Source organism: Balaenoptera acutorostrata, chromosome 5 (genome assembly GCF_949987535.1).
Source record: "Balaenoptera acutorostrata chromosome 5, mBalAcu1.1, whole genome shotgun sequence".
Lineage (NCBI taxonomy): Eukaryota > Metazoa > Chordata > Mammalia > Artiodactyla > Balaenopteridae > Balaenoptera > Balaenoptera acutorostrata.
The window spans coordinates 79,538,031-79,564,042 of record NC_080068.1 but is presented as its reverse complement, the minus strand read 5'-3'; the positions used below and the strand labels follow the sequence as shown (position 1 = coordinate 79,564,042).

The 26,012-nt window shown below is 40.4% G+C and overlaps 1 protein-coding gene across 3 annotated transcripts in view; it reads left to right on the top strand.

Moving 5' to 3' along the window:
- The window catches only part of FAM114A1 (family with sequence similarity 114 member A1), a 65,803-nt gene that overhangs the window by 22,401 nt on the left and 17,390 nt on the right, over positions 1–26,012 (top strand). For 2 of the 3 annotated variants that reach the window (XM_057546691.1, XM_057546688.1), the window contains exons 4-8: positions 7,133–7,246; positions 7,366–7,472; positions 10,058–10,192; positions 14,999–15,151; positions 22,321–22,444. In XM_057546691.1, the coding sequence (XP_057402674.1) occupies positions 7,133–7,246; positions 7,366–7,472; positions 10,058–10,192; positions 14,999–15,151; positions 22,321–22,444 (633 nt within the window). The remainder of the gene's footprint in view (positions 1–7,132; positions 7,247–7,365; positions 7,473–10,057; positions 10,193–14,998; positions 15,152–22,320; positions 22,445–26,012) is intronic. The other variant, XM_057546690.1, reaches the window with a different exon arrangement.

Below are 26,012 nucleotides of genomic sequence, written 5' to 3'. Positions count from 1 at the left end.
TTGTTCTCCTTCCCCATCCTCTCCTGAGTTACACGATTTTTTCCTTCAGCACATTTTAATGAAAGCCTTCTACTAGCACTGTCAGAAATAATGACAGTGTCTTTTTATCACAGAGAACGGCAAACTTGTCAGAATGATACTACAGTAAAAACTCTTAACTAGGTATTTCAGTATCAATATCACATGGATTCATTTTTGAAGGTGACATTGCTGATGATGTGAAAATTCTCAAGGATCGTTGATACAAAAGATAATAGGATTCATGCTTGGAGTTTGTTCACAATCCTTTACAATCTATGAATAAGTTAATGAATTCCTATGTGATGGCAAGGCAAACACTATGAGTTCAGAAATTCTTCTTGTCAATTTTGAACCTAAAGAGAAGTGAGTATCTGATTACAGAGTGGGCATCAACCATCATTACGGAGAGAGAAGACTTTTCCAAAAGGAAGGTTAATTGGCTGCAGTTTCTGCTGCCCTGAAGTTGGCTTTAGTTGAGCACAGCAACACCATCTGTGTGTTTTTCTAAATAACTACTTCTCACAACTATAATATCTTGAATTCATTGATAGTAGAGTCTGAAATGCAGCCAATAATTTTATTTTTATTTATTTATTTATTTTTTAACATCTTTATTGGAGTATAATTGCTTTACAATGGTGTGTTAGTTTCTGCTGTATAACAAAGTGAATCAGCTATACATATATCCCCATATCTCCTCCTTCTTGTGTCTCCCTCCCTCCCACCCTCCCTATCCCACCCCTCTAGGTGATCACAAAGCACTGAGCTGATCTCCCTGTGCTATGAGGCTGCTTCCCACTAGCTATCGGTTTTACAGCCAATATTTTAAAATTGTTCTATTTCTCAAAAATTCACCCAAAGAAGAGTAGAAATTGGCACAACCTTCAGAAGAGCAGTTAACACCATCTATAAAATTTTAAATGCATGTGTCCTCATCCAACAGTTCCACTGTTGATTCTTTGCAAAAGTTCATTAATGTATATGTCCAAAGGTGTTCAATATGGAATTCACTCAGCAAATACATATCTTACCAGGCCCTATTCTAGGCACTTGAGGTAAAGCAGTGAGTAAACAAGATGAAGACCTTGTAGTAGAGCTTACAGACTCGTGGAAGGATGCAAACAATGAACAATATACATCCAGCAATCCCACTCCTGGGCATATACCCGGAAAAACCCCATAATTCGAAAGGATGCATGCACCCCAATGTTCATTGCAGCACTATTTAAAACAGCCAAGACATGGAAGCAACCTAAATGTCTATTGACAGAGGAATGGATAAAGAAGATGTGATATATATTTATATAATGGAATATTACTCAGCCATAAAAGAGAATGGAATAATGCCATTTGCAGCAACATGGAAGGACCTAGAGATTATCATACTAAGTGAAGTAAGTCAGACAAAGACAAATATCTTATGATAGCACTCATATGTGGAATCTAATTTTTAAAAAGGCTGAAACAAATGAACTTGTTTGCAAAACAGAAACAGACTTACAGATATCAAAGGGGAAATGTTGGGGGGAGGGATAAATCAGGAGCTTGGGATGAATGTACACACACTACTATATATAAGATAGATAACCAACAAGGACCTACTGTATAGCACAGGGAACTCTATTCAATATTCTGGGATAACCTATATAAGAAAAGAATCTAAAAAAGAATGATTACATGCATATTTATAACTGACTCACTTTGCTGTACACCTGAAACTAACACAACATTGTAAATCAACTATACTCCAATAAAATTAAAATTTTTTAAAATTAAAAAATTAAAAAATAAACAATACACATAATGAGTAGGAAAATTATAGAGAGGGTTATAAAGTGTTAAGTCTATGAAAAATATAAGGTAGTGTCAGGAGTACAGGTTAAGCTTTTAAAAAGGGTGGTGTGGAGTAGATCTTAATGAAATGGTACTTGAGCAGAGACCTGAAAGAGCTGAGGGAGTTCACCAGGCATATATGAGAAACTGGAAACAACCCAAGTATCCATCCACAGAGAATGTTAAACATGACAGAGCCATTCAGTGGAATTCTGATTCTATGCAACCATTAAAAAGAATGAGGTAGATCAGTGTCCTAGGTTGGATGCCCGGGGAGAGACTGAGGCAGGGATGAGTGTCCTGGAGTTTTATTAGGAAGGACTCTCAGGAGCAAGCCTTGCAAGAGAGTGAAGGACTAGGAAAGCAGAACTGGGCTGCAGTGCAGTTGCGTCAGAGGCCACAGCCCATCCCATAGGGAGCTTGGGGGTTGGGATGACTCTTCAGAGCTGTCCCAGGGCGTAATGCCCAGGACCAGGCTTTTGTATCACCAACTTCCCTACTGACCAGTCATTACAGTACAGTTTTGAGGGAGCCAGTTCCCTTTGGTGAAGGGCATTTCAAAGGGAGGCGTTTAGCTGAGAGCTAGCTGTCAGCAGGGGTGAAGGAGCACTGGGATCCCAGGCAGCACACACAGCCTCCACCACCATGTACACATGCTGAGACCTCCACTATATATGGTGAAGCCGGGTCCAAGACACTTATATGTAGGGATGTGCTTTTCAGAACTTTTCCCTTAAAGGAATCAACAAGAAACAAATCAGACTTGTTATCTTTAGAAGGAAATGGGGGTAGGGAGTGGGGCTGGAAGGAAGGCAGGGCCCCTTTAAGTCTTTTAAGAGCCCCCTCCTTTTGGAAGTCCCTCTCATATCACAACAAATATAATAAAATGCACCCACATCCCTCATTAAATATATAATTTATATATAACTGTGGAAGAGTTGAATTTACTTGAACTATAGTTGACCAGTTGACCAAATATTACATTTTTGAATACATTTAAGTAAATATTATTTAATTTCTAATTTGCAAATTTTGTTTTTTGTCTTTTAGAACCAATACTTCTTTTCAGGTCTTAAATCATTCCATAGGCCCCTGTAAGCTCATAGACTGTATTGACTGTTAGGTCAATAGGCGCTGTTTAGGGAGAAAGAGGCTGGCCCACCTTCTGTTGTCTATGTTTCTATATTCTGATTTTACTAACATTATAAATGTTTATTTACTTATTTATTTAATTTTACATTTTTTATCACTTTAATTAAAAGTTTTATTTTGAAAAATATTCAGACCTACAGAAGAGTTGCAAAAATGTTATAATGAACTCTTGCACTACCTTGATATAGATGAACCTAATAAATGTTTATTTTTAGAAATCAACCAGATATATCAGAGAAATGAGATTATGGGATTTTTTTTAAAGTTTCTTTTCTATATAGCCACCTTTTAAAAAGAAAAAGACAGAAATGAAATGAAAAAGAAGGAAATGTTATATTAAAGATTAAAGCAATCTAAAAGGGGAGAACCCTCTGAACAAGTTAGCTGCTGCCCTCCTGGGGGGTCCTTTATCATAAGGGACCAGCAGAAAGTACCCATAAGGCTACCCAGTCATCCAGGGTGCTGTGTAGAACTACTGTTGCTCCCCTAAGTTACCACTTGGTCAGAGAGACCCTCCCACCAACAACAAATTATTTTCATCCTCCAGAAAGAGGGGAGACCTCCCTTCAATGGGGTTTTGATCTTCTCAACAAGAAGCGAGGTTGGTAAAAAGTTTTTGAGAAAAAATTAAACTGGAGGGAGAAGACAGCACCACACAGTGTCTTGGGATCCGTGCCTGCACAGCACAGGGATGATCCTAAAAACATTAAGCTGTACCAACCCAAGGCACAGCTGGGAGGGCCAGGGTTAGAGGAAGGCCTCACTGCAGGGGTGACCTTCACCTGGCTGTTTGGTCAAGGTAAGGTAACTCAAGCTAATTTTAACATAAACCAATATTTTAAAAATGAGGAAGCTCCTGATTAAGTATCTGATTTCCAAGGAGTTATAGAAATGGGACTAAAATGACATTTAATCAACTAGAAATGGCATGTAAGACTTTCTTAACATAACATAGTGATTGAGCAAGTGAGTTTTAGAGTCAGAAATATGGGGTTCAAATCCTGCCTCTGCCACTTATTGGTTTGGGGACCTTCAGCAAGTAATTTCACATCACCAGGTCTCGGTTTTCTCAATCGTGAAATGGGCATGGTAGTATCTCTTACTTCATAATGAAAAGATTAAATAAGATAATTTACTACACTGAAAATATTTAGTGCAGTGCCTGGGACATAGTAAGTGCTCAATAATGTTGACCAGTACCAAGGGTTTCACATATTTCTTCTCAGTGACCTTATAAAACCCTGAGAGGTAGATGTTATAAACCTCCTTTCAGAGAAGACACAGCAGCAGAGACTCAGAAAGGTCACCAAGACCACATGGCTAATAACTGATGGAACCAAAATTCCTCCACAAGACTCCTGACTCCTAAGTTTAGGGTGTTTTCCACTAGAGTATGGATGATAAATTAAACACCAGCCAATCATTTAATATTTGTTTTTAAATGATACAGTATCACAGCATGTATTATCTTACCTTCTTTGCAGTACTCACCTTTTTACTGCAGTAAGTCAAAGAGTAGAGGATATTCCGTCTTTAGAACCATGTAATTTGGATGGGTTCATTTCTTGGGGATACTTAGGGTTCATGATGACATGTGAAGAAATGAATACATGAACCATACCCTGTAGTACTATTCATATTGGTTGTTTTTCTCTGTTATTGGTAGAACAAAATCAGTATCTCTGAGAATGAAACGCTCTCAGTCAAAAGACAACAGTGTCTCCATATTATTACTTCCTTGTCTGGGCACTAGATGTCACACTAAGTAAAATTTTAGAAGTTATTCTTCAAAGTAGGGTGTGGCATAGAGTCTAAACCTTAGCTATGAAAAACCATAGCTTTATATTTCTAGTAGAATGTAGTTAAAGATGTACTTTCACTAACAAAAGAACTCAGAAAAAAAGAACTGTTAATTAGAAAATATAATTGGAGGAATCTTAAATATGTGCAAATCCTTGTACATCCATTATACCTCAGTAGTGTGTGTATGTGTGTGTGTGTGTATATGTGTGTATATGTGTGTGTGTGTGTGTGTGTGTGTGTGTGTGTGTGTAGGTGGAGTAGCAGCCTATTGTCATGTCTGTTAAAAAGACACATTCTACTTATTATGCACATAAAATGGTATTTCCTTCCAGAAACAAAGCGATTTTTCTAGAGGCAGGTAATGCATACATATCCATAGTTGTTTGTGTTCTGAGATGGTGAGAAGCTGTTCTTCCCGGGGAAAAGATTCAGACATGGCTCTAACCTGCAAAGGGATGGAGAAGGTGAAAGAGGAGGTAATGACAGTGAGGTTCATTAAACCCTGAATGGTCTCAGGGAAGATATGGAATCATCTCTCTTGTACAGTTTACACAAAGAAGATATAGCAGATGCCTACCAGCCTTCTGAAACTCATTTATCCCTTGATTTTAGCTCTCAGAAATCTAAATGAGAACCATGGATGGAGATTTGGATGTACATTATTTCCTTTTTGAAAATATTTGTGCTTTTAAAGGATGTCAAGGAATATGAGCTCAGTATATAATAAAGTTAGATAATTATATCCCATAATTTACATGTGTTACTGAACCTCCAGTGAGTTTCCATTGAAATGCTTTGAATTAATTGGAAGCTAGAGAGAATCGAGTCTTACTTTTAGCAGTTATAGTGCATCTTTTTTAAAAGTAACTCAGTAATGAATTTGGACTGTGTCTAATGATCTACACATGAATATAGTCATATGTTTCTGTATGTAATTGATGTTGTAAACATTGTAAATAATGTTTCTTAAGTTTCAGTGTTTTCTAGTGTATAATAACAGGTGATTCCCACTGGATATAATTAGTCCTCTGTCAGTTTGGCAAATTTCGGTGCCGTGATTAAGTTAAGATCCCCCTGATAAGCAAGGTTACTACTGATGAAATATGACTCTTTGGGTTTGGGGTTCATCCATGTCTTTCTGTTATTCAGGAGATGGACGGTCAGTCATTTGAATGGTGCCCTCTACAACTAGATGGTTCTCTTTGGCTCTGAAATCCTGCTGTGACTTGGGCCTTTTTCCCCCAGATATTAATACTGCTGCTGCCTTGGGTTTTAATAACCTGAGGTCGCGTAGGTCCTGAGTGAATCTTTCATTTTCTCCCCGAGCACTAAGGGGGAGGTGAGTGCTGTGATGATGGCAGCCCAGGCTGCTTCTCCAAGAATTCAGGCAGCCGCTTAGGACATCACTAGACTATTTCTCTAAGGAGAAAAAAATGGCTCCAAAATAAAATGTAGACAAGGCTATTTCTCTGTCAAGCCAAAGTTTGTGTGTATGTGTCAGGGGCGGGGTGGGGGGAGTAGATGAGAAGGTCAGCTCTGTATTCACTAAACAGTTATTGATGTTGAATACGCACTGTGCTGGGCTCCAGGGAATTATAGGGATTGTCCCCACTCAGAGTAAAATCAGTGCCCCTCATCCTGGCCGACTATTCTTACATCTTGTGTTTGGACTGTTACTGCTTAAGATAACTATCAGAGCTGTTGAGTGCCCTTTCTGGTTTTCCCACTGGCTTGCCTTTGGGTCTTGACATGTCATCTCCAGACCCTGCTCTCACACATACAGACCATACTAAAGGAATGACTGACACTTTGTGTTTGTTAAGGCTCAGCTGATTTCTATTCAACAAATGGTAATTGAGTACCTACAATAGGATAGGCCTGCAGGGAATCAAAAAATGAATGACACATACCTGCCTTGAGAAGCATAGAAAAGAGGAAAGAGGGTAAGACAGGGATACCATTCACAGATAATATCTTGGGTTGGAAACCCCAGGTTGCTAGTTAGTGTGAGAAGTAAGAGGGACTAATAAAGCATCTGGGAGCCCTGTACATGCATTTATTTGCTCCCACGACAACACAGTGGAGAAATTGAGTCACAGAGAGGTGGTAACTTCTCAAAAGTCACCCAGCTGGGTGATGGTGAAACTGATCTCAGACCGGAACCCACATCTGAGGGCTCGCAAAGTCTGTGCTGTTAATCACCACATTCTCTCACAGTCGGGATATACACCTACAGCTTACAAGAGCTCTGGGAGATGAGCTATGGAACCTGCAGACCGTGGGCTTCTATTGTATCTCTGAGCCATATTTTATTTCCTGACAGGTCATGGGTTGACAGCGGTCAAGGAAAAAGCAGGGGCCACCCTCCGGATTCATAGTGTGAATTCTGGCTCTTCCGAAGGGGCCCAACCTGATACTGCAAATGAAGTCCCTCCAAGTGAGTGGTGCATTTATTGGGGGATTTCTTGGACTTGGGCTGCATTACACCATGTGCACAAATAGATTTCCAAGTTCATATCAGCAAAACAAACTCTAAAAGGGTGTTTTTCTCTTCAGTAGCAGTTGCAGCCGCAGATCAGAGGCCTGCAGAAAGCCCACCCACTTCTCCTTCATCAGGGTCTCGGGGCATGCTGTCAGCCATCACCAATGCGGTTCAGAACACAGTGAGTCGTTAGCTGCTTCCTCTGTTTTCCCTGAGGTCTGCCAGTGCCTTTTTTTGATATTTCTATTTACCAGTGACCTAGATACATCAGAGAGAAGATGGTCTTGCTCGTAACTTTGGATTATGATTTTGTTATGCTTTCTCCCACGGAGTAGGCATAACCTTGGAACCAAAATGATAAGAACAAAATGAAATATATTTTATGTTTAAAAGAAGGGAGCTGCTTAGAAGGAACATTTTTCAGTGTGATATAACAGTGTCCTTTCCAATGGCTGCAAGGACAGCCTCTGTTTGCGGGGAGAGGGCTCTTTCTTAGAGCTGTTTTTCTGAGATGCTCTATGTTTCTTAACCTTCAATTTGAAAAATTATAAAGTGATTCAGGTATATATATATATATAGATAGATAGATAGATAGATATACATATATATATATACACACATATATATATATATATATACCAGCAAAGAATCAGGAACATTCCCCAACATGTTTCTAAAGTGTTTCCAGGTAACTAAGACCAACATTCTTCCTCCATCCCTACCTCCCAATTCCCACTCTCCTCTTTCCTTGAATAACCCTAGTACCCATCCCTCCTTCCCAGGCCCCTTCCTTTTAAAGAAGCTTAAGAAGCTTGTTATTGACAACAAAACACTGATGAATAATGAATAAAGGGGGATGCACCCCAACTGAGATAAGGCAGTTAGCTTGTCTTCAGGATCAGAAAGAAAAGGTTTACTTTCTGCTGTGTGAAACCAAATAACTAGTTTTTTAAGAAATATGGCTCACGTCCAATTTATTCATTCATTCATTAAAAAAACAAAAGGTAATTAGATTTCATTATATCCCAAGAGCTATGCTAGATGCTGGGCATAAGCTGAAAGACAAGAGGGCATAACATCCTGGAAGGTGGAGGCAACTTAACAGTTGTCAAATGCAGTGCTGTATGGGAAGAAGAGGGGGCTGTGGACACACATATGGGGGTGTCTTAGCCAGACTTCACGTCAGGGCATGCCAGAAATAGGAAATGACTGTTCCTTTCCTTGCTACTCGAGGTCCTCTAGACTAAGCAGGGAGAAGGGGGGTCAGCAAGTATGTTTTAGGAGTCGGATAGCAGTACAAGTCCAGTATGCCCATGGCGGGTGCGCGGGGAGGGTTGTAGGGTTGGGGATGGGACAGAGCGCTTTCATTACCTCTGGCGTAAGAAGTGAATTCATGGGGACTTCCCTGGTGGTCTAGTGGCTAAGACTTCACGCTCCCAACGCAAGGGAAGCGGGTTCGATCCCTGGTCGGGGAACTAAGATCCCACATGCTGCATGCTACAAAGGCATGGCCAAAATAAAAAAAAGGAAGTAAATCCACGGTCTCCCTGAGCCACGAGGCAGGGCCCTCTGAGTTTGTCCTCAGCGTCCTCACATTCCTTTCTGTGTGCTCTCCAACCTTCCGGTTCTCCCTTTTCCCAAGCTCCAGACACCCCCCCACCAAGTCTGCCCTTACTCAAAGTCCCTTCATCCTTCCTTCTCCCATCTTATTCTCTACTGAAGTAACCCCTCACAGGATGTTAGGAGAAAGTAAATCAAATTATGCAAAAGTGTGAATTGCTGATATCCCCTAGTCCTCCCAAAATACGTGCATTTAAAAATCTGTTTTGTAGTGTGATTATTGATTGGCTCCCAAACCTGAAACCAGTCTAAATGTCCAAGATGGAGATGACTAATAAAGCATATTAATCCATGAAATCAAATATTGCTGTTGAAATGATAATTATGAAAATGGATAATGCATATAAAGAATAATGTAATAATAAAATATAACCTATGCAAACTCATGTAAGGTGAGATAAAACACAGATATATGCATATTGTAATTGTAGTTGTATAGTTGGGGTATAGGCAAAGAAGATGTTGCAAAGAAATGTAAGCAGTTCTGTTTGTATGTACAGTTTATGAGTAAATCTTGGTTGTTTTACTCTTTGTTTTGAAAGAGAAACAGTGACTGGCAAAGGAATTTGCAGTGGTTAACTACATAATAGAACAATTTCTAAAGCCAGAAGCACGTGGAATCAACCTGTCTTATTTCATGAAAATACTAATTATAGGCGGTTATTGCTACTTTCTGAAAGTATGCAAGAGCCAGTGAAACAGCCTGAGGGTCCTACACTCTAGGGCCCTATATTAAAGAATTCCCTAAACTGGCAAGAGTATTTGACATTTTTATAGACTGCTCCAAATAATTCTGTTACTTGGGTTGAAATTTTTCCAAACAAAAACAGCAATTGGGTCACCTATTAATTTTTTGTCTTAGGAACATATCTATTCATACACACAGCCAATAAAATTAATCCCTAATGTGCTTTGGTTTTCTTAAGCATCCTTATTTAATAACATTGCATGTCCTACAAATTATATGACACACGCTCTTCCACGGAAAAGAAAATAGGATTAAATGGATGATAAATCTTCTGATGAGAAAAAATTGTGACTTTATATTGCTTTTAATATTTGAAGATAGTGCAGTCTAGGAGGTGCTGAGTGCCTCGAAACAGCAAAACATGAAAACCTAATCTCGTGCAATTATCTCATTGGCAGGGTAAAAGCGTCTTAACAGGTGGTCTTGATGCTCTGGAATTCATTGGCAAGAAAACTATGAATGTCCTTGCAGAAAGTGACCCAGGTTTTAAGCGGACCAAGACACTCATGGAGAGAACCGTTTCCTTATCTCAGGTGGGATTATGTACTTTTGTGATTTGTTCTTTCGGTCAGTAAAGTAAATAAATTTTTATTTATCTTTTTTAATAGATATTTTAAAGCACATGTCAAATTCAAATGACACAAAATATCAGGGAGTGAAAATTGAGTTTCTAATACACCCCTTTCCCCAGCCACACATCATGGGAGACAACCATTGTTAACGACTTCTTACAGATTCTATCAGAGACATTATATAGACAGATTTAGATATAGATATAGATATGTATATAGATATGACTATATAGATAGATGTAGCTAAACATATACATATATATACATGTGCACATATATACATACAAACTTTTTCAACCAAATGTTAGCATACTAGCCATGCTCCTTTGTACCTTGCTTTATTAAGTATAAATTATACTTAATAATTTCGTGAGGATGATTCCATTGATGCCATTTGTCTTAGTCCATTCGGGCTGCTCTAACAGAATACTGCAGACTGGGGGGCTTATAAACAACAAACATTTATTTCTCAAAGTTCTGGAGTCTGGGAAGTTCAAGATCAGAATAGCAGCAGATTCAGTGTCTGGTAAGGGCCTGCTTTCTGATTCATAGACAGACGTTTTCACACAGTTTCTTCGCATGGTGGTAGAAGGCAAAGGAGCTCTCTGGGTCTCTTTTATAAGGACATGAATCCTGTTCGTAAGGGTTCCACCCTCATGACCTAATCACCTCCCAAAGGCCCCACCTCCAAATATCATCACACTGGGGATTATGTTTCAACGTAAGAATTTTGGGGAAACACAAACATTCAGCCTATAGTACCATTATATTCCAGCTCTACCACGTTCTAGCTACATGACCTTGAGCAGATGCCTTAACCCTTCTGTGCCTCAGATTACTCATCTGTACACTGGGAACATCAATACCTACTGATGGCTTTGTTGTGAGGATGAAATGAGTTAGCATAGAACCTGACTCATAGTTAGCACCCAAGAATGTTAGTTGTTGTCATTGTCTTTTTTATGTGTCAAGATGACAGGTAGAAATGGTATCTCATTGGAATTTTAATTTATATTTCTCTTACTATGTGCAAGATTAGGCTTCTCCTCTCATACTTCCAGCTCTAAAGTGTTCCTCCTTGACAAATATGGTATGAAGAATTTAATCTATGTTTTGCTTACTTACAGTAGTCAGTAAAATTAAAAATAATCTTATCTTATTATTAATAATAATAATCTTTATCTTATTTTCCAAATACAAAACTCTAATACGGAACTTGCTCTTTCAGTTGACATATGACCAGCTCGGACCCCATAGTGTCAATCATGCCCCTTCTCCCCTTCCCGCTTAAGAGTCTGATACACCACGTCTCTCTATGTCTTATCAAAATGAGGAGTAGCAGATGCAGAACCTTATAAATTTCACAGGCAGGACAAACACATCTTCCCGTGGCTCAGTGCTGGGAAGCCCCGAAGGAGCAATCACTGGCAACAGGTTAGTGGCAGCTCCTGAAAAGTTTGATTTTTAGGTTATTTCTTCTTGGCTCTTCCAGAATAACCCACATACAACCACTGTGATATTACAGCCCAGATAGGGACTTGGCAGGATCAGCTAGACCATCACCCTCCTGATCCTTAAAGAAGAAAATAGATTTTGTATTAATCAGACCATTAACACTAGATGTTGTACAAATACAAAACAAAACCAAAAATAATAATAATAACCCAAGTATCAATGTGGCTTAAAATGAAGAAGTTTTATCTTTCATTCCTATAGTGTTAGCGTTCGTGGGCAGCCCACGTCTTGTGGCTCTACCATCTTAAAATCCTTTACTTCCAGCCTCATAGACAGGGGAGAAAAAATATGTGGGGGGCCATTACCCACTTCAGCTTCCTTCCAAACAGTAATTTTTCATTCCGTCATTCACTCCACAATGCATTTTGAATGTCCACTATGTGCTAGGCACTGTTCTAAGCACTTGAGATACATCAGTGGTCAAAATGGATAAATATCCCTGTCATTATGGAGATTTGTTCTAGTGAGAAGGGACAAGCAAACAATACACATTATCTCATATTTTAGAAGATGATGAGTGCTGTCAAAAAAATAGAAAAAGTAGAGCAGAAAGAGGGTAATCAGGAATATGGGAGTGAGGGGCAGGTTAAGTATTAAGTCAGATTGTGAGGGAGAACTTCATGAAGATAGATGAATGACGTTTGAGCAAATACTTGAAGGAGATGAGGGGCTTGACTATGCAGAATCTGGGTGAGGCACATTTCAAGCAGCAAGAGCAGCTTGTGCAAAGGCCCTGAGGCAGGAGTGTCTGGGATGAACAAGGAAGAGCAAGGATGCTGTGTGGTGGGAGAGGAGTGAGCCAGGATGAGAGTTGCTGAAGATGAGGCTAGAGTGGTCATGGGGAGCAGGTGACGGAAGATCGTGGAGGGCATTTGTAAGAACCTTTGACTTTACTATTAGTGAAATGGGGAGACCATTGCAACGTTTTGGAGTGACAAGATCTGATTTTTAAAGTATCACTCTAGTTATGGTGTTGAAAATAGACTAGGTTGGGGGGAGGGTGAAGGGCAGGGAGACCAGTTAGAGTGTGTATCAGTCTACGTCCTCCCAGAAGCAGATGCCAAGGTAAGTTAAAACGTGCAAGGATTTTATTGGTAGAAATGACAATGTGAGAGAAAATTGTGGGAGTTGGGGGAGAGCCATCAGACCACAATGCAAGTCTGATCCCAGTGGAGGGGAACAAGAAAGGAGACTGGGTGCAATCATCCTAGACTGCTGTGCAGTCTAAGGAAGGTTTGGCAAAGCCATGGGAGAGTCCTTCAGCCAAAGTCCACTGTCAGAGGAGTTTCTGTCTCCCAGGAGAAGGTCTGCCCTAACATCCCTGCTGCACCAGTGATTGGCAGGGGGAGGTGGTAAGAGGCATGACCTCAGTGCAAATGAAGAGTGGGTTTCAAAGCGCACCCTCGGGGCTCTTGGTCGTTTATGCTCCCCTCTCACAGCCTCCTCAGGAGGCGTTTGCAGGTATCTAAACAAAGGATAGTGGTGGCTCAGAGCGGTGTGAAGCCATGAAGGTGGTGATGAAGGCTGGTTCTGGGTGTAGTCTGAAGGTCGATCCAGAGTTCCTGGTGGACTGAATATGGAGTATGAGGTAAAAGGAAGAGGCACGGATGAGTCCAGGGTTTTTGCCTGAGCAGCTACAAGGAGGAAGCTGCCATCAACTGAGAGAGGGACATCTGTTATGTTTTTCCCAATCCACACTAAATAACTCTAGACATCAGAAATGTTCATGCATGCCCTCCCTAAGTTTCTCATGGATTCTGTCTTACTCTTTGAATAACATGGGGACAGGGTGATTCTCAGATCCCACTGGTGTAAGTTTCCAAAGCTACCCTTCTGTCCCAAAGTCTTCCACGCCAGACTCACTCACTGCTATTTAAACCAATCTCCTTTTCTTCTCCAGAAGGAATGTAGCAGCAGCTCCCCAAAAGCCAGTGAGTTCTTCTTTAGGCCACTTTAATTTCACTCTCCATTTCTTGGGTGAATCCACATCATTCTAAAGTGACAGTTTCCCTTTACCTTTTATTTCATCCCTTTTCCCCTCTAACCTGAATTAGAATTTAGAGATGGAAGTTGGTGTAGGAAAGAAAGCAATTTCAGTGTCACTTTGTTACTTTATTTTACCACCACCAAGCCAGTGAGATCCGTGGGGTAGCTGGGTTTTATTGTAAATGTTAACAATTCCCAGGGATGATTTGATGGGGCTGTTTTGAAAACTTTCAGGTCTTATACTTATTTAGTCTTAAAGACAGGCAGGAGGGAGAATTCTGTCTGCAGCCTGGTGGGTTTGGGGTTAACAACCTCAAGAGCCAAAAAGGAGAATGAAGCTGATTGTTTATTGACACATAATAAAAAACCAAAATCTATTCTTTCATGATCTGCCCCTTGTGACCCTGTGGTGGCCAATGCATTTATGGTGCTCTTCACAGATATTAGAGAACCCTATAAACTAAGTGCCACAGTCACCTTGATGAGGAAGCAAATAAAAGATGCTTAGAATCGAAGAAAGCAAAGGCAGGAAGTTAAGAGTAACTGATGGACTTGTGTTTATTTTACTGTCTTATTATTTAATCAACAGAAAAATAACGAGAAAAATGATCAACCTGGAGAGGAACTCGGTTCACAGTATTTCTCAAAACCAATCTATCAAAGAATTGATAAGCTAACATTCTTATTTATATTAATATTTATATTTATATTAAGTATCTGGTGAGGAATACACTATGAGTTTATATTTTATTAATTATTTTCATCAAAGATGTTTAATAACCACACACACAAAATTTTTAAATAACTCAAAATCAGACCAGCTTATTTCTGATTTGAAGTCTGCCTAGGTGCACAAGTTGCAATTAATCCTGTCACAATAGATTCAACTTTCCCAGTGTACATAAAATTTGCTCATTATAGGAAATCTGGACATTTAAAAAAATAAGATTCATCACACACATGGAAAACACCTCAGTAGAAACCACTGTTCAGCTTTTGTTTTGCTTCTTTTCAGTCCTCTTCCTGGGTGTAGAATTTTTGCTTTGTTTTGCTGTGTACATATGAACATGAAAAGTTCAAAGTGGAATATTATGTAAAAAACTGTGAGTAAGATCAATGCAAAAAGTCATTTTTTTAGAAATTCCACAGTGACTGAAACCTACTCTTCACAAGTACCAAGTCAGGGCTCATCTCCCCCAACATCTTCCGCAGGAAATGCGGCTTTTAAGCGTACACTTAGTTTACAAACACTGTGTATTTGTGCAGATGTTGCGGGAAGCCAAGGAGAAGGAGAAGCAGAGGCTGGCGCAGCAGCTCACGGCCGAGAGGACCGCACACTACGGGATGCTGTTTGATGAGTATCAGGGTTTGTCACACCTGGAAGCCCTGGAAATTCTGTCCAATGAAAGCGAAAGCAAGGTATGTCTGTCCTGGTCATTTGAAGTAGCATGCTCATGAATACGTCTTCTTTCTTTCTTTTTCTTTTTTTTTTAATGTTTAAAAAAAAATTATTAAAAACACACACACGCACACACACAAACGGGGTCCCTGTACTCATCTCCCACATTTGGGGTCTGAAGACTGTCTACTACATTAGGGGCATCTGGAGTGAATACGTCTTCTTAAACATGAAAGAAAGCCTCCTTTTTAGAGCCTCATTGCTGTGCTGAGGTCACAGATACTGTCCAGCCTGATGACCCCTGTCAGGCTCCATATTATTTTCTCTCTATCCTGTGTCTAGCTGTTCCCCTTCACCAGCCCCAGGAGGGCCAGCATGATAGGAGTCATCACCACCCCCAACTCACGGCCCAAAAGGCCGTGCAAACCCTGGCTGTCAGCGCCTGGCCTGTGCCTCCCTTTGACGATGTAGTATCCAGATCAGAGGTGCCCTGCCAGGCCATGTCTTCATTCCTACCCAGTGGAGACAAAGCAGCTGGTATTTCTCCCAGACTGCAGGGTTCTAATACATTTAGTTTCGTGGGTGATATAGTTATTTATTCACCCATTGGTTAGAATGCCTGGGCCACAAAGGGCAGGATTATCTTACTGGGCGTTAAAGCTCTCTTTAGTGATGCTCCTGAACAGAGCTCTGGGAAATTACCTAACAGCCCTGCACACTCACACTCTCTGATCCCAAGAAAACAAACATGAATAGTGGAAGTCAGCAGGGTTGGTGATTTCTTTTTTTTTTTTTATGTGTTGGACTTTTTTACTAGCCTGAGGCTTCTTACAGAAAGGTTGGCATGTGTGCTGGATATCTTCTCTCTCTTTTATTTATTTATTTATTTATTTATTTATTTACGGCTGTGTTGGGTCTTCGTTACTGTGCGAGGGCTTTCTCTAGTTGCGGCAAGTGGGGGCCACTCTTCATTGCAGTGCGCGGGCCTCTCATTATCACGGCCTCTCTTGTTGCGGAGCACAGGCTCCAGACGCACAGGCTCAGTAGTTGTGGCTCACGGGCCCAGTTGCTCCGCGACATGTGGGATCTTCCCAGACCAGGGCTCGAACCCGTGTCCCCTGCATTGGCAGGCAGACTCTCAACCACTGCGCCACCAGGGAAGCCCGATTTCTTTTTTTTAAAAGGATCTGTGTGTGTGTGTGTGTGTGTGTGTGTGTGTGTGTCCCCAAATGTGTGTGTTTTTATTTAACAAACACTTATATGGCATTTATATAATCACTAATCTAAGCACTTTAAAACTATTAACTCATTTAATTGTATATACTGCTCTTTTGTGAGTCAGGCTGACTGTAGTCTGGGGTGTTTTTGCAGTGGAGGCCACAGGGCAGTCCCCTCTGGACCTCCTGGGAGGGGCCATGGGCCATCCCAGTGACATTTACTTGGGGGAGAGGCAGGTCCTCAGACAGGAGGCTGAACTTGGAAGTAAGCTTTAGAAGCGAACAGTGATTTTTGACTCTCTGTTGGCCTTGTCTTCTTACATTTGGACTTTGGGGGGTTGAGACATTCTTGAAGCCCACCTAGTCAGGGAAAGATGACCTCTGCCATATAACAGGTAACCAAGAACCAAACAGGATGAACACACACACACACAAGTTTACAGAATTATAAGTTACTATGTGTTTATTTCCTTTTTTGTTATCCATCAGCCATCACTGACAGTCTTGTGGTTAAACTGTTAACGGATCATTTTTTTTAAAGCAAAATCATGACTCATGCAGATACCAAATGAACACAAATCAAAGAATTTACTTACCTCATTAATTAAATGAAAGAACCAGACAGGTGTTATAACCGCTTCGAAGGAAAAGCCAAAGAAGCACAAATTCATATGAAATAAAGCAATTTTGAAATGAATGTACAAATGGACACAAACCTGGTTTTTCCATAGAAGGAGAGGTTGTCCCTCCACTGGGCAAAATTCATTACTGTTTTGCACTGCTATCAGCTGTCTACATTTTACGGAGTTATAAAATTACTCCCATGGAATCAGAATCCAATAATCTGGTAAAGTGTGATCTGGAAAATGTAGTTTTCCACTGAAGCACAAACTTTTCCCTACAAAAGCAGGGTTTGGGGATCAGACATTATGTGATCAAATGCCACTCAGTAACTGTATGGTTTCAGACCTGTCTTACCTCAGTCTCCTTATCTATGAAATGGGAATGCTAATCAACTTCGTAAAATTATTAAAAGAATTAAATGAGATAATCCATGTGAAGCTAGTTGCAGCATGCCTAATACATAATAAGCAGTCAATAAACGTTAGCTGCCATTTTATACATACACATGTATATGCATATATAATGTTGATGACATTTTATTTTTATATGCATTCTTATATATACATGTTATTATTATTGAAAACATTACAGGGGAGCATGGCGCCTTGAATCTATCACGGTGGTAGAGAGACATTCCACTCTGGCTGGTTCCAATGCAGATCTAGCTGTAAAACAGCCCCAGGCCTCTAGAAAAGAGCCCCAAAGGACTGATGTTGCCAGGAAGGCAGTTTGGTCCCTGGAGGGGGGCATTTCCCTCTGTTGGCATACTGCTCCCACAAGCTCTGCTTTTTTTCCCCAGCCTGGAGATTTTCGTAGTTGTCATAGTGAGAAATGCAGAACTTTTTCTTGGCTTAGTAGTAATAGTTACTGGGTGTTATAATAAATAGTCCTAAAAATATATGGGTCAAAAACAGTAAGAGTTCTCACTCCCGTGACAGTCCAAGATATGAGTGTCTGGTCAGCAGGCAGCTTTCCAGCATTTAGGAATCCAGAAGCCGGGCTCTGTCCGTCTTGTGGCTCCACTAGTCCCAGCCTAATAGTCACAGGCTCCTGGCAAGAATACAAATGGAGACCCTACTGGGGTTGTCAGATTTAGCAAATAAAAATACAGGATGACTGATAAAATTTTAACTTTAGATAAACAGTGAATATTTCCTAGTATAAATATGTCCTATGCAATATTTGAGATACACACTTATACCAAGAAAACATTCATTGTTTATCTGGAATTCAAATTCAATCAGACATCCTATATTTTATCTGGCAACCCTGCACATACCAAATATTTAAAAGTTAAAGAGCTTTTGGAAACAAACTCTTTTTTTTTTAAATTAATTTATTTATTTTTGGCTGCACTGAATCTTCGTTGCTGCATGCGGGCTTTCTCTAGTTGGCGGCGAGCCGTGGCTACTCTTCGTTGTGGTGCGCGGGCTTCTCATTGCGGTGGCTTCTCTTGTTGTGGAGCACGGGCTCTGGGTGCACGGGCTTCAGTAGTTGTGGCCCGTGGGCTCAGTAGTTGTGGCTCGCGGGCTCTAGAGCGCAGGCTCAGTAGTTGTGGCACACAGGCTTAGTTGCTCCGCGGCATGTGGGATCTTCCCGGACCAGGGCTCAAACCCGTGTCCCCGGCCTTGGCAGGCGGATTCCCAACCACTGTGCCACCAGGTAAGTCCTGGAAACAAACTCTTAAAGAAAATATATTCTGTCATCCTTCCTTGACAAATGTACTTTCATAATGGCCTGGAAGGCCAGGTTCCCATTTAGAACTCTCAGACTCCTCAAATTTTCATATCACCCTCCTGCCTGCTCTCTTCCCTTTATCTCCAGCTGTCTGTTGCTTTAAGGACCCTCATTGGCACGAGTGAGGATACCCCAGTTCAAGCACCATCCACATCCCCTGCAAACGGCCACCTTTGTCCATCCCTTGGGCCTAGGAGTGCACACTCCAGTGGATGGTCCCACCATAAGGAGCACAGCCTGGGGATGAGGTCCATATAGACTGTGGACCACACTCCAGTGGATGGTCCCATAGGGAATACAGCCTGGGGAAGAGGTCCATACAGATCATGAAAGGGAACCTTCAGTCACCTGGAGAGTGATCTAGAAGTAGGAGTGTGGGTTCTGGGTGGGCACATCCCTTTGGCCCTATGGACTCCCCTATGACCAAGTCTAATGTATTGGATTTCACTGTCCTCTAGGGCCTTGTTGTCTTCGTCATCCCACCAGCATAAGGAGAGAGAATATAGAGGGGACGTTCCCATTTGTTAAAAACTTTAACCCAGAAATGGTACACATCTCGTCTGCTAACATTCCATTGGCTGAAACTTAGACAGGGTGTACAGAATTATAAGGAATCATTACTACCTACTAGGTTGATTCTAGGATGGCAACAGGCATGGCAACGTGCTGTACTATAAATCTTAAGGAAAAACTAATATTTTTATTGACATTATACTCAATACTTAACCAAAACAGTAAACAAGAATCCTCAAAATGACACCCCACACCCCCTTTTAGGGAAAAGATTTACAAGGCAGACTGTTTACCCTTGTGTCCCTGACAACACATAAGCACAGTGCCAAGCATATAGTCAGCATTCCATGAATATTGAGGAGTGCATGATTACTTATTATTTATTATCGGATTGAAGTAAAGATTTAATGCACATCGTGCTAGCATAATGGAATGAACTAGGAGGAAGCAAAAGAGATGCTGTAATAGAAAGATGCTGACCAAAGAGTACTTCACTAAAAAGAACCCTTCCTGGGAGATGCCAAAAGCATAAAACCCCAATGCATTCACTCCTGGAGGATGGCTACCCTCAGAAGACACAGAGAAACCAAGAGGCCCCATATGTGTGTATACATTTTCACTAAGCGCTGTACTTTAACATTTATTCAATTACCCATTTTTCTTTACTCTGAGAAAATTGCTGTTTAGAAAATATACCTGGAGCATAATGATATGATGTGGGCATATCTAGGACCGTGAGCCCTAAACATGAGTGTATGAGCTGAAATGAAGACTCTGAAGAGGTCAGGGCAGAAGGGAGTGGTGGCGGCAGCATGCAGGGAGCATTACTTCCACCTGCTGAACCCGGCGCCTAATGGGTTTTGTGTTGATGACTTCCCCCTGAACTTCCTCTCAGAGCCTTGGTGCCAGTTGCATTACGTCCTGCTGATGTGCATTAGCAACTTTTAGGGAAATGGTGTCTGGCCTCGGCGATGCCCTCTTTAACTCTCTCACTCATCTGGACTGCAAGTCTACTACCGTAATCAATATTAAAACACAATCCAAAGAGTATGGCAGCTTCTCTGCTGGCTCTCCCTCCAGAGCAAGTGTTTGACCTGCAGAATGAAAAATTTAAAAGCTTACTACTTTATAGTCAGACTTCACTTTTTATATGGTTCTCCATGCACTGTGACCATTTTGGAAATTCAGATGGTCTTCAGATTCACAGAGGTTGACTGACCATCTGTACAAATAATTTTTAAGTGTTTATGAAGGACAGTTTCAAAAGAGGGGTTCTGAAGACAGTGAACAGGGAGCACACCAGTTTAAACATCATCCTCTGTGCAGTATCCCTGCCCACCCTCTCGCCTCCCCAAGGGGCCTTGCAGCCCTCTTGCTGGGAACGCCCTACTGTCACTACACTCACACCTGGTGTGGCTGTTACCTGTTCACATGGGCCTCCCTCCTTGAGACTGTAAGATCTCTGAGAAGAAAAATGTATCTTGTACGCTTTTGTAACCCCAGTACAATAGAACATCTAGCAAGTGTATTTGTATGCATGTCTGTAATATACATACAACTATTTATTTATATATTTGTTTACATACACTTTTTTATTGAAGTATAGTTGCTTTACAATATTGTTAAAGTTTGTTTGTTAGTTTCAGGTGTACAGCAAAGTGACTCAGTTATTTTTTTCAGATTATATTCCATTATAAGTTATTACAAGATATTAAGTATAATTCCCTGTGCTGTATAGTAAATCTTCGTTGCTCATCTATTTTATATGTAGTAGTTTGTATCTGTTAATCCCATACTCCTCCCTCCCTCTCCCCTTTGGTAACCATAAGTTTGTTTTCCGTCTTACATATATGTTTGTTTACATTATATATATAATTTATTGACCATCATGATAAATACTCCTGAGTACATCGTTTCACTTAACCTTCGAAACAGTCTTATAAGGTAGATGCTGTAAGTTCTCATTTTAGAGATAAGAGAACTGAGTCACAGAAAGGTTAAGTAAATTACCCAAAGTCACATAATTAATAAGTGAAGAGCTGATATTTGAATCCAGGGTTGACACCAAGGTATGTTTTCAGCCACTATGATAGAAGAGCTACCACCAACATTTACTTGGCATCTGCTGTTTGCACTTGTGCAATGTTTTTCACATTCGTTATTTCATTTATCCCACAAAGGATCACAATGAAGTGTGGCTCTCAGTTTAAAACAGAAAACTTCCTTTGGGTGTATACCCAGAAGTGGAATTGCTGAATCACATGGTAGATCTATTTTTAATTTTTTGAGGAAGCCAAAAACAGGATTTTGAAGAGATATATGCACTCCCATGTTTATTGCGTTAGTCACAATAGCCAAGATATGGAAACATCCTAAACGCCCATCAACAGATGAATGGATTCAAAAAGGTGTGAGATATATACACAATAGAATATTATTCAGCCATGAGAAAGGAGGACATCCTGCCATTTGCGACAACATGGTTGGACCTTGAGCACCTTATGCTAAGTGAGATAATCATGATATCACTTATATGTGGAATCTCAAAAAAGTCAAACTCATAAAAAACAGTAAAATGGTGGTTAGCAGGGGATTGGGGGGAGGATAAGATAGATGTTACTTATAGGTGCAAACTTGCAAAAGTAGTAAATAAGCCATAGAGATCTAATGTGTAGTATGAGGCATACGGACAACAGTATTGTACTATAATCATCAAACTTGCTAAGAGACTACAATTTTAATTGTCTCAACCACTAAAAAGAAAGTATAATTATGTCATGTGATAGAGGTGCTAAATATCGCTACAATGGTAATCATATTACGATACACACATGTATCAAATTAACATGTTATACACCTCAAATTTACACAATGTTATCTGTCAAATATATTCAATTAAAAACATGAGAAAACTGAGGCCCAAGGAGCTTATGTAACTTACCCGAAGTTGCACAGTTACTAGGCAGTTAAATCCAACATTCAACCCAGTGTTACCTCCCACACCATGAATCACCTGGGAGAACTGGGCACAGCTGTACGTAAACATCATTAATGAGAAGAAAAGATGACAGTTATGCTGACCTATTTCTTTTTTTCAGGTTCAGTCATTTTTAGCATCACTTGATGGAGAGAAGCTGGAAGTCTTAAAAAATGACCTAATTTCCATTAAAGACATCTTTGCAGCCAAAGAATTAGAGAATGAAGAGAATCAAGAAGTGCAAGGTGAAGGAAAATAACCAGTTAAATAGCAAGACAAACGATTGGTACTGTCCTTACGAAACTGCTGTTAATAAGCACAGCCCTTTGAAGAAGGGAGAATTGCTTAATTCAGGTGCTCCTCCTGCCCACTTCCAAACTCTCTGTGCATCTGCTCTTGTTACAGGAGCTGGTCACATTGACCTATGGTCCTCCTGTCCTTTGGGCGGGAACTCCTGAGTGAGGCACCTTTATTTCTCTGGTGTCCCTGGCATGTCACAGGCACACAGCAAATGCATCTGGTCAAGTGAACAAAGAGCACAGTGCACTCAACAGGGCCCTGATGACTAGAGTTTATGCTCCAGTGTCTGATTTTTTACCTGCATGTGGAAGTTGTTGAATGTGATTGATGTTGATGGTGGGCAGGTCTTTCGATGGATTTCTTATCATATTTTTCTTCTTCCTTTTCATTTCTGTGTGTAGGAGTTAGGGTGTATTTGTAAGTGGCCTACACTTCACCCAAAAAGTACAAAGGCACACGGTGCATCAAGGTGTGATTTGTCAGGTTTGATTGATTTAGTCCATCACTAAAGTGAGCCAGGTACGCACTCCCAATACTCTTCCAGCCAGACGATGACATGACCCCAAGGAGACTAGAACCTATTTTGTGAGAAGCAAGGCTTCCTTGAGAGAGGAAAAGAGGTTCCCAAAGTTGGACGTGCTTAATGATTAAGTTGTCCATTTGGGAGCAGAATATAGTAAAGCATTTGCTGTGTACATGGAGAGTGATTGATGTCATCACCAAGCACTAGACAGTTGTTTCACATAGGTTATGCTGAAAACTTAAGCAACCTTGGACACGCAAGGCTGGCTTCTCCTGGGATCATCTGAAGGGTCTTATTTGCAACATTTTCTCTACTTACTTGCTATTTGTCCTTGAACAAGTTATATAACCTTTCTGAAATTCAGTATCTTACCTGTAAAATGGAGACAGTGATACCTATTCCTGAGGGCTATTGTAAGGATCAAATTAGATAATATATGCAAAAACATATTACAGAGCCTGGCACACAGAACTGCTCGAAGTGTTAGCTGTTATTATTATTAAAAGTGCTGACACAATTCCAGGAAAATAGTAAAGATGCAATAAGTTATAGCTTTTATTTACAATTGTACTTGTGATAATGTACATGCATATCATCCACTCTCTGGAAGCATTTTGTGCCCAGACGTGTTACATATCTTTAATCAAATCTCAAACACAAGAGCGCAAATGCTTCAGCCTATATGCTCAGGGCAAAATTATTCTAAGCATTTGCAAACTGTCTTTTAAATACTATCTCCCGCTTTAGCCCCACATGCTGACCTTATGTGCCTTCAGTTTAATGAGATTTATGCTCACTGCATCAAAGTAGAAGAATCAATTATACTGAAGCATAGGAAAAGGTCAATATCAAAGAGACAGTTGGAGAACAATGTTTTTGAGCATTTGTGTGTTTCTACACAGTCACAAAGGATGACAATCTTGTCTTTGCTTTAATAATGAAGAAACTAAGATACTAGCTGTCAAAGGTCATGCAGCTAGTATTCTGAACCCAAGATGAACTAATGTAGATGCCCCTTTTCCAGAGTAACAATCACCAAAAAGATGCAGGCTATTTTTCTTCAGTTTATGATGCCTGAGGTAGACCTTTGCCTTATTGGGGGTGTCATTCAGAACAGGTAAAAACAGGATCCCAAATTCTCCCTAACGTCAAAGAAATATTGTTTCCAGTGTAAGTTAATGCAGTATGGCATCCCCAACTAGTGCAATTTCTTGGAGAGAAAACTTGATTCGATACTGTTAAATAGAAAATGTTACTACATGTGTTATGTTCCAGTCTTAATATAGAGCTTCAGTAAATGGAGATTTTTGAATATGATCAAAAAAAAAAAAAACATTGAAGTCCTGAACAACATGCTTAAGAAATGGTAGATTAATCTCTCTTTAAGTGATGGAACCCTGTTACCTCCCATAATATGTCCATTTTCCTAAAGGGCAGCTCCAGATTATCAAAACACAATTAATTTTAATTAACTTAATTTAATAATTAAATGTCATTTAAACACATAAAGAAGAGTGGGAGAGAAGAACAGCAGGGTTGTCATTAAATCAATCCAATATGATGGAGTGTTACAACTCCAGAAAGGTGAGGGCTTAATTAAAAGCTGTCGAGAGCAATCTCATTAGTGAGGGTGAGCAGACAATCCAGGAGCAAAATTCTGGGAGAAACCATAGCATTCTCATCATATTTTTTCTTCTAAGCACTTGCATTCCTAAAAGCCCCCTAACACCCAAATAATTTATTTGGTACTCTTAGAAAATGTAATAAACTGTCATTTTTAGATAAATTTAATATTGGGCTCCTCTGCATTTAATAACAGTAGCTAATGATTTGCATGTTTGTCCTACCAACAGAGTGTAATTTTATCACACTGCCGTGGGTCTCTAATTTGGTTTACCACTGTTGTGAAGAGATTTTTAAAAGATATTTTCTCTTTTTATTGACTTGGTGAAGATCTTCTCGGCCACACGTACAGACCAAGAATTGTAGTAATAGGTATTGTTTGTTGCAACATTCTTTAACATCTGTTTTTTATTTACATCCATTTTTCTCTGTGATGATTTTCCTAAAATATCTGCTACAAGTTATTGGTGTATTTCTCTGTCTTATAGAATGAACGCACATTTAAAAGCTGGAGCTACAGAGAGTACGTGTATCCTAATTTAGTGCTGATTACTCTCAAATATTTTTAGTCTCCCTATGTTTATATCTTTGTAACACTTAACAATATAGTTTATATAAAACTCTAGTGTTTACGAAATACTTACACATTTGTTGTATTATTTGCTCCTTACAATAACACTAGAGTAGATGGTTGGGTTTTATTATCCTATATTTACAGAGGAGGAAATAGAGGCTAAGAAGCCCTGTGACTGGCCCCAGGTCACAGAGCCACTAGTGCAGGAGCTGGGGAAGAACCTCCACATCCTCAGCCTCAGGCCAGGGCTCTTTCTGCCCTGCAGCACTGCCTCACGCGGATGAGAAGGACCAGGCAGTTTGGAAACCAGACCCCGTGGGAGTGGGCCCTCTTACTTTGCCTACCTAGAGAGGATGAGACCAAGATCTCTGCCCAGCAGAGAGAGAATCTCAGCTTTTGATGGCCTCTCCCTGTCTCTCTCTCTCTCATTCTCTCTCTGACTCTGTAGCCCTCCAGCTCTCCCTTTGTACATGTGACTAAAGCCTTCTCATTTTTGAAGGCTCTGTTCAGGCATCACCTCCTCCCGGAAGGTTTCTTAATACCCCTGAGAATTGGATCAAGTGTTGCAGAAGACTGCTCCGTCTGAGCACTTGCTTTATGGGTTTTATGATTTGCTTGTATCAGCTTCACTGAGAACAAAGACAGCCATCTCTCCCTCTACCGCAAGGCACATGCCTCCCTCCCCCTGTGGCGGTCACCCTGTCCTCCTTGCTGTCCCTGAGCAAGCCAGGCACACTCCCTCCTGGACTTGACCCTGGCAGTGCCTCTGCCTGGAAGGCTCTTCCCCTGATCT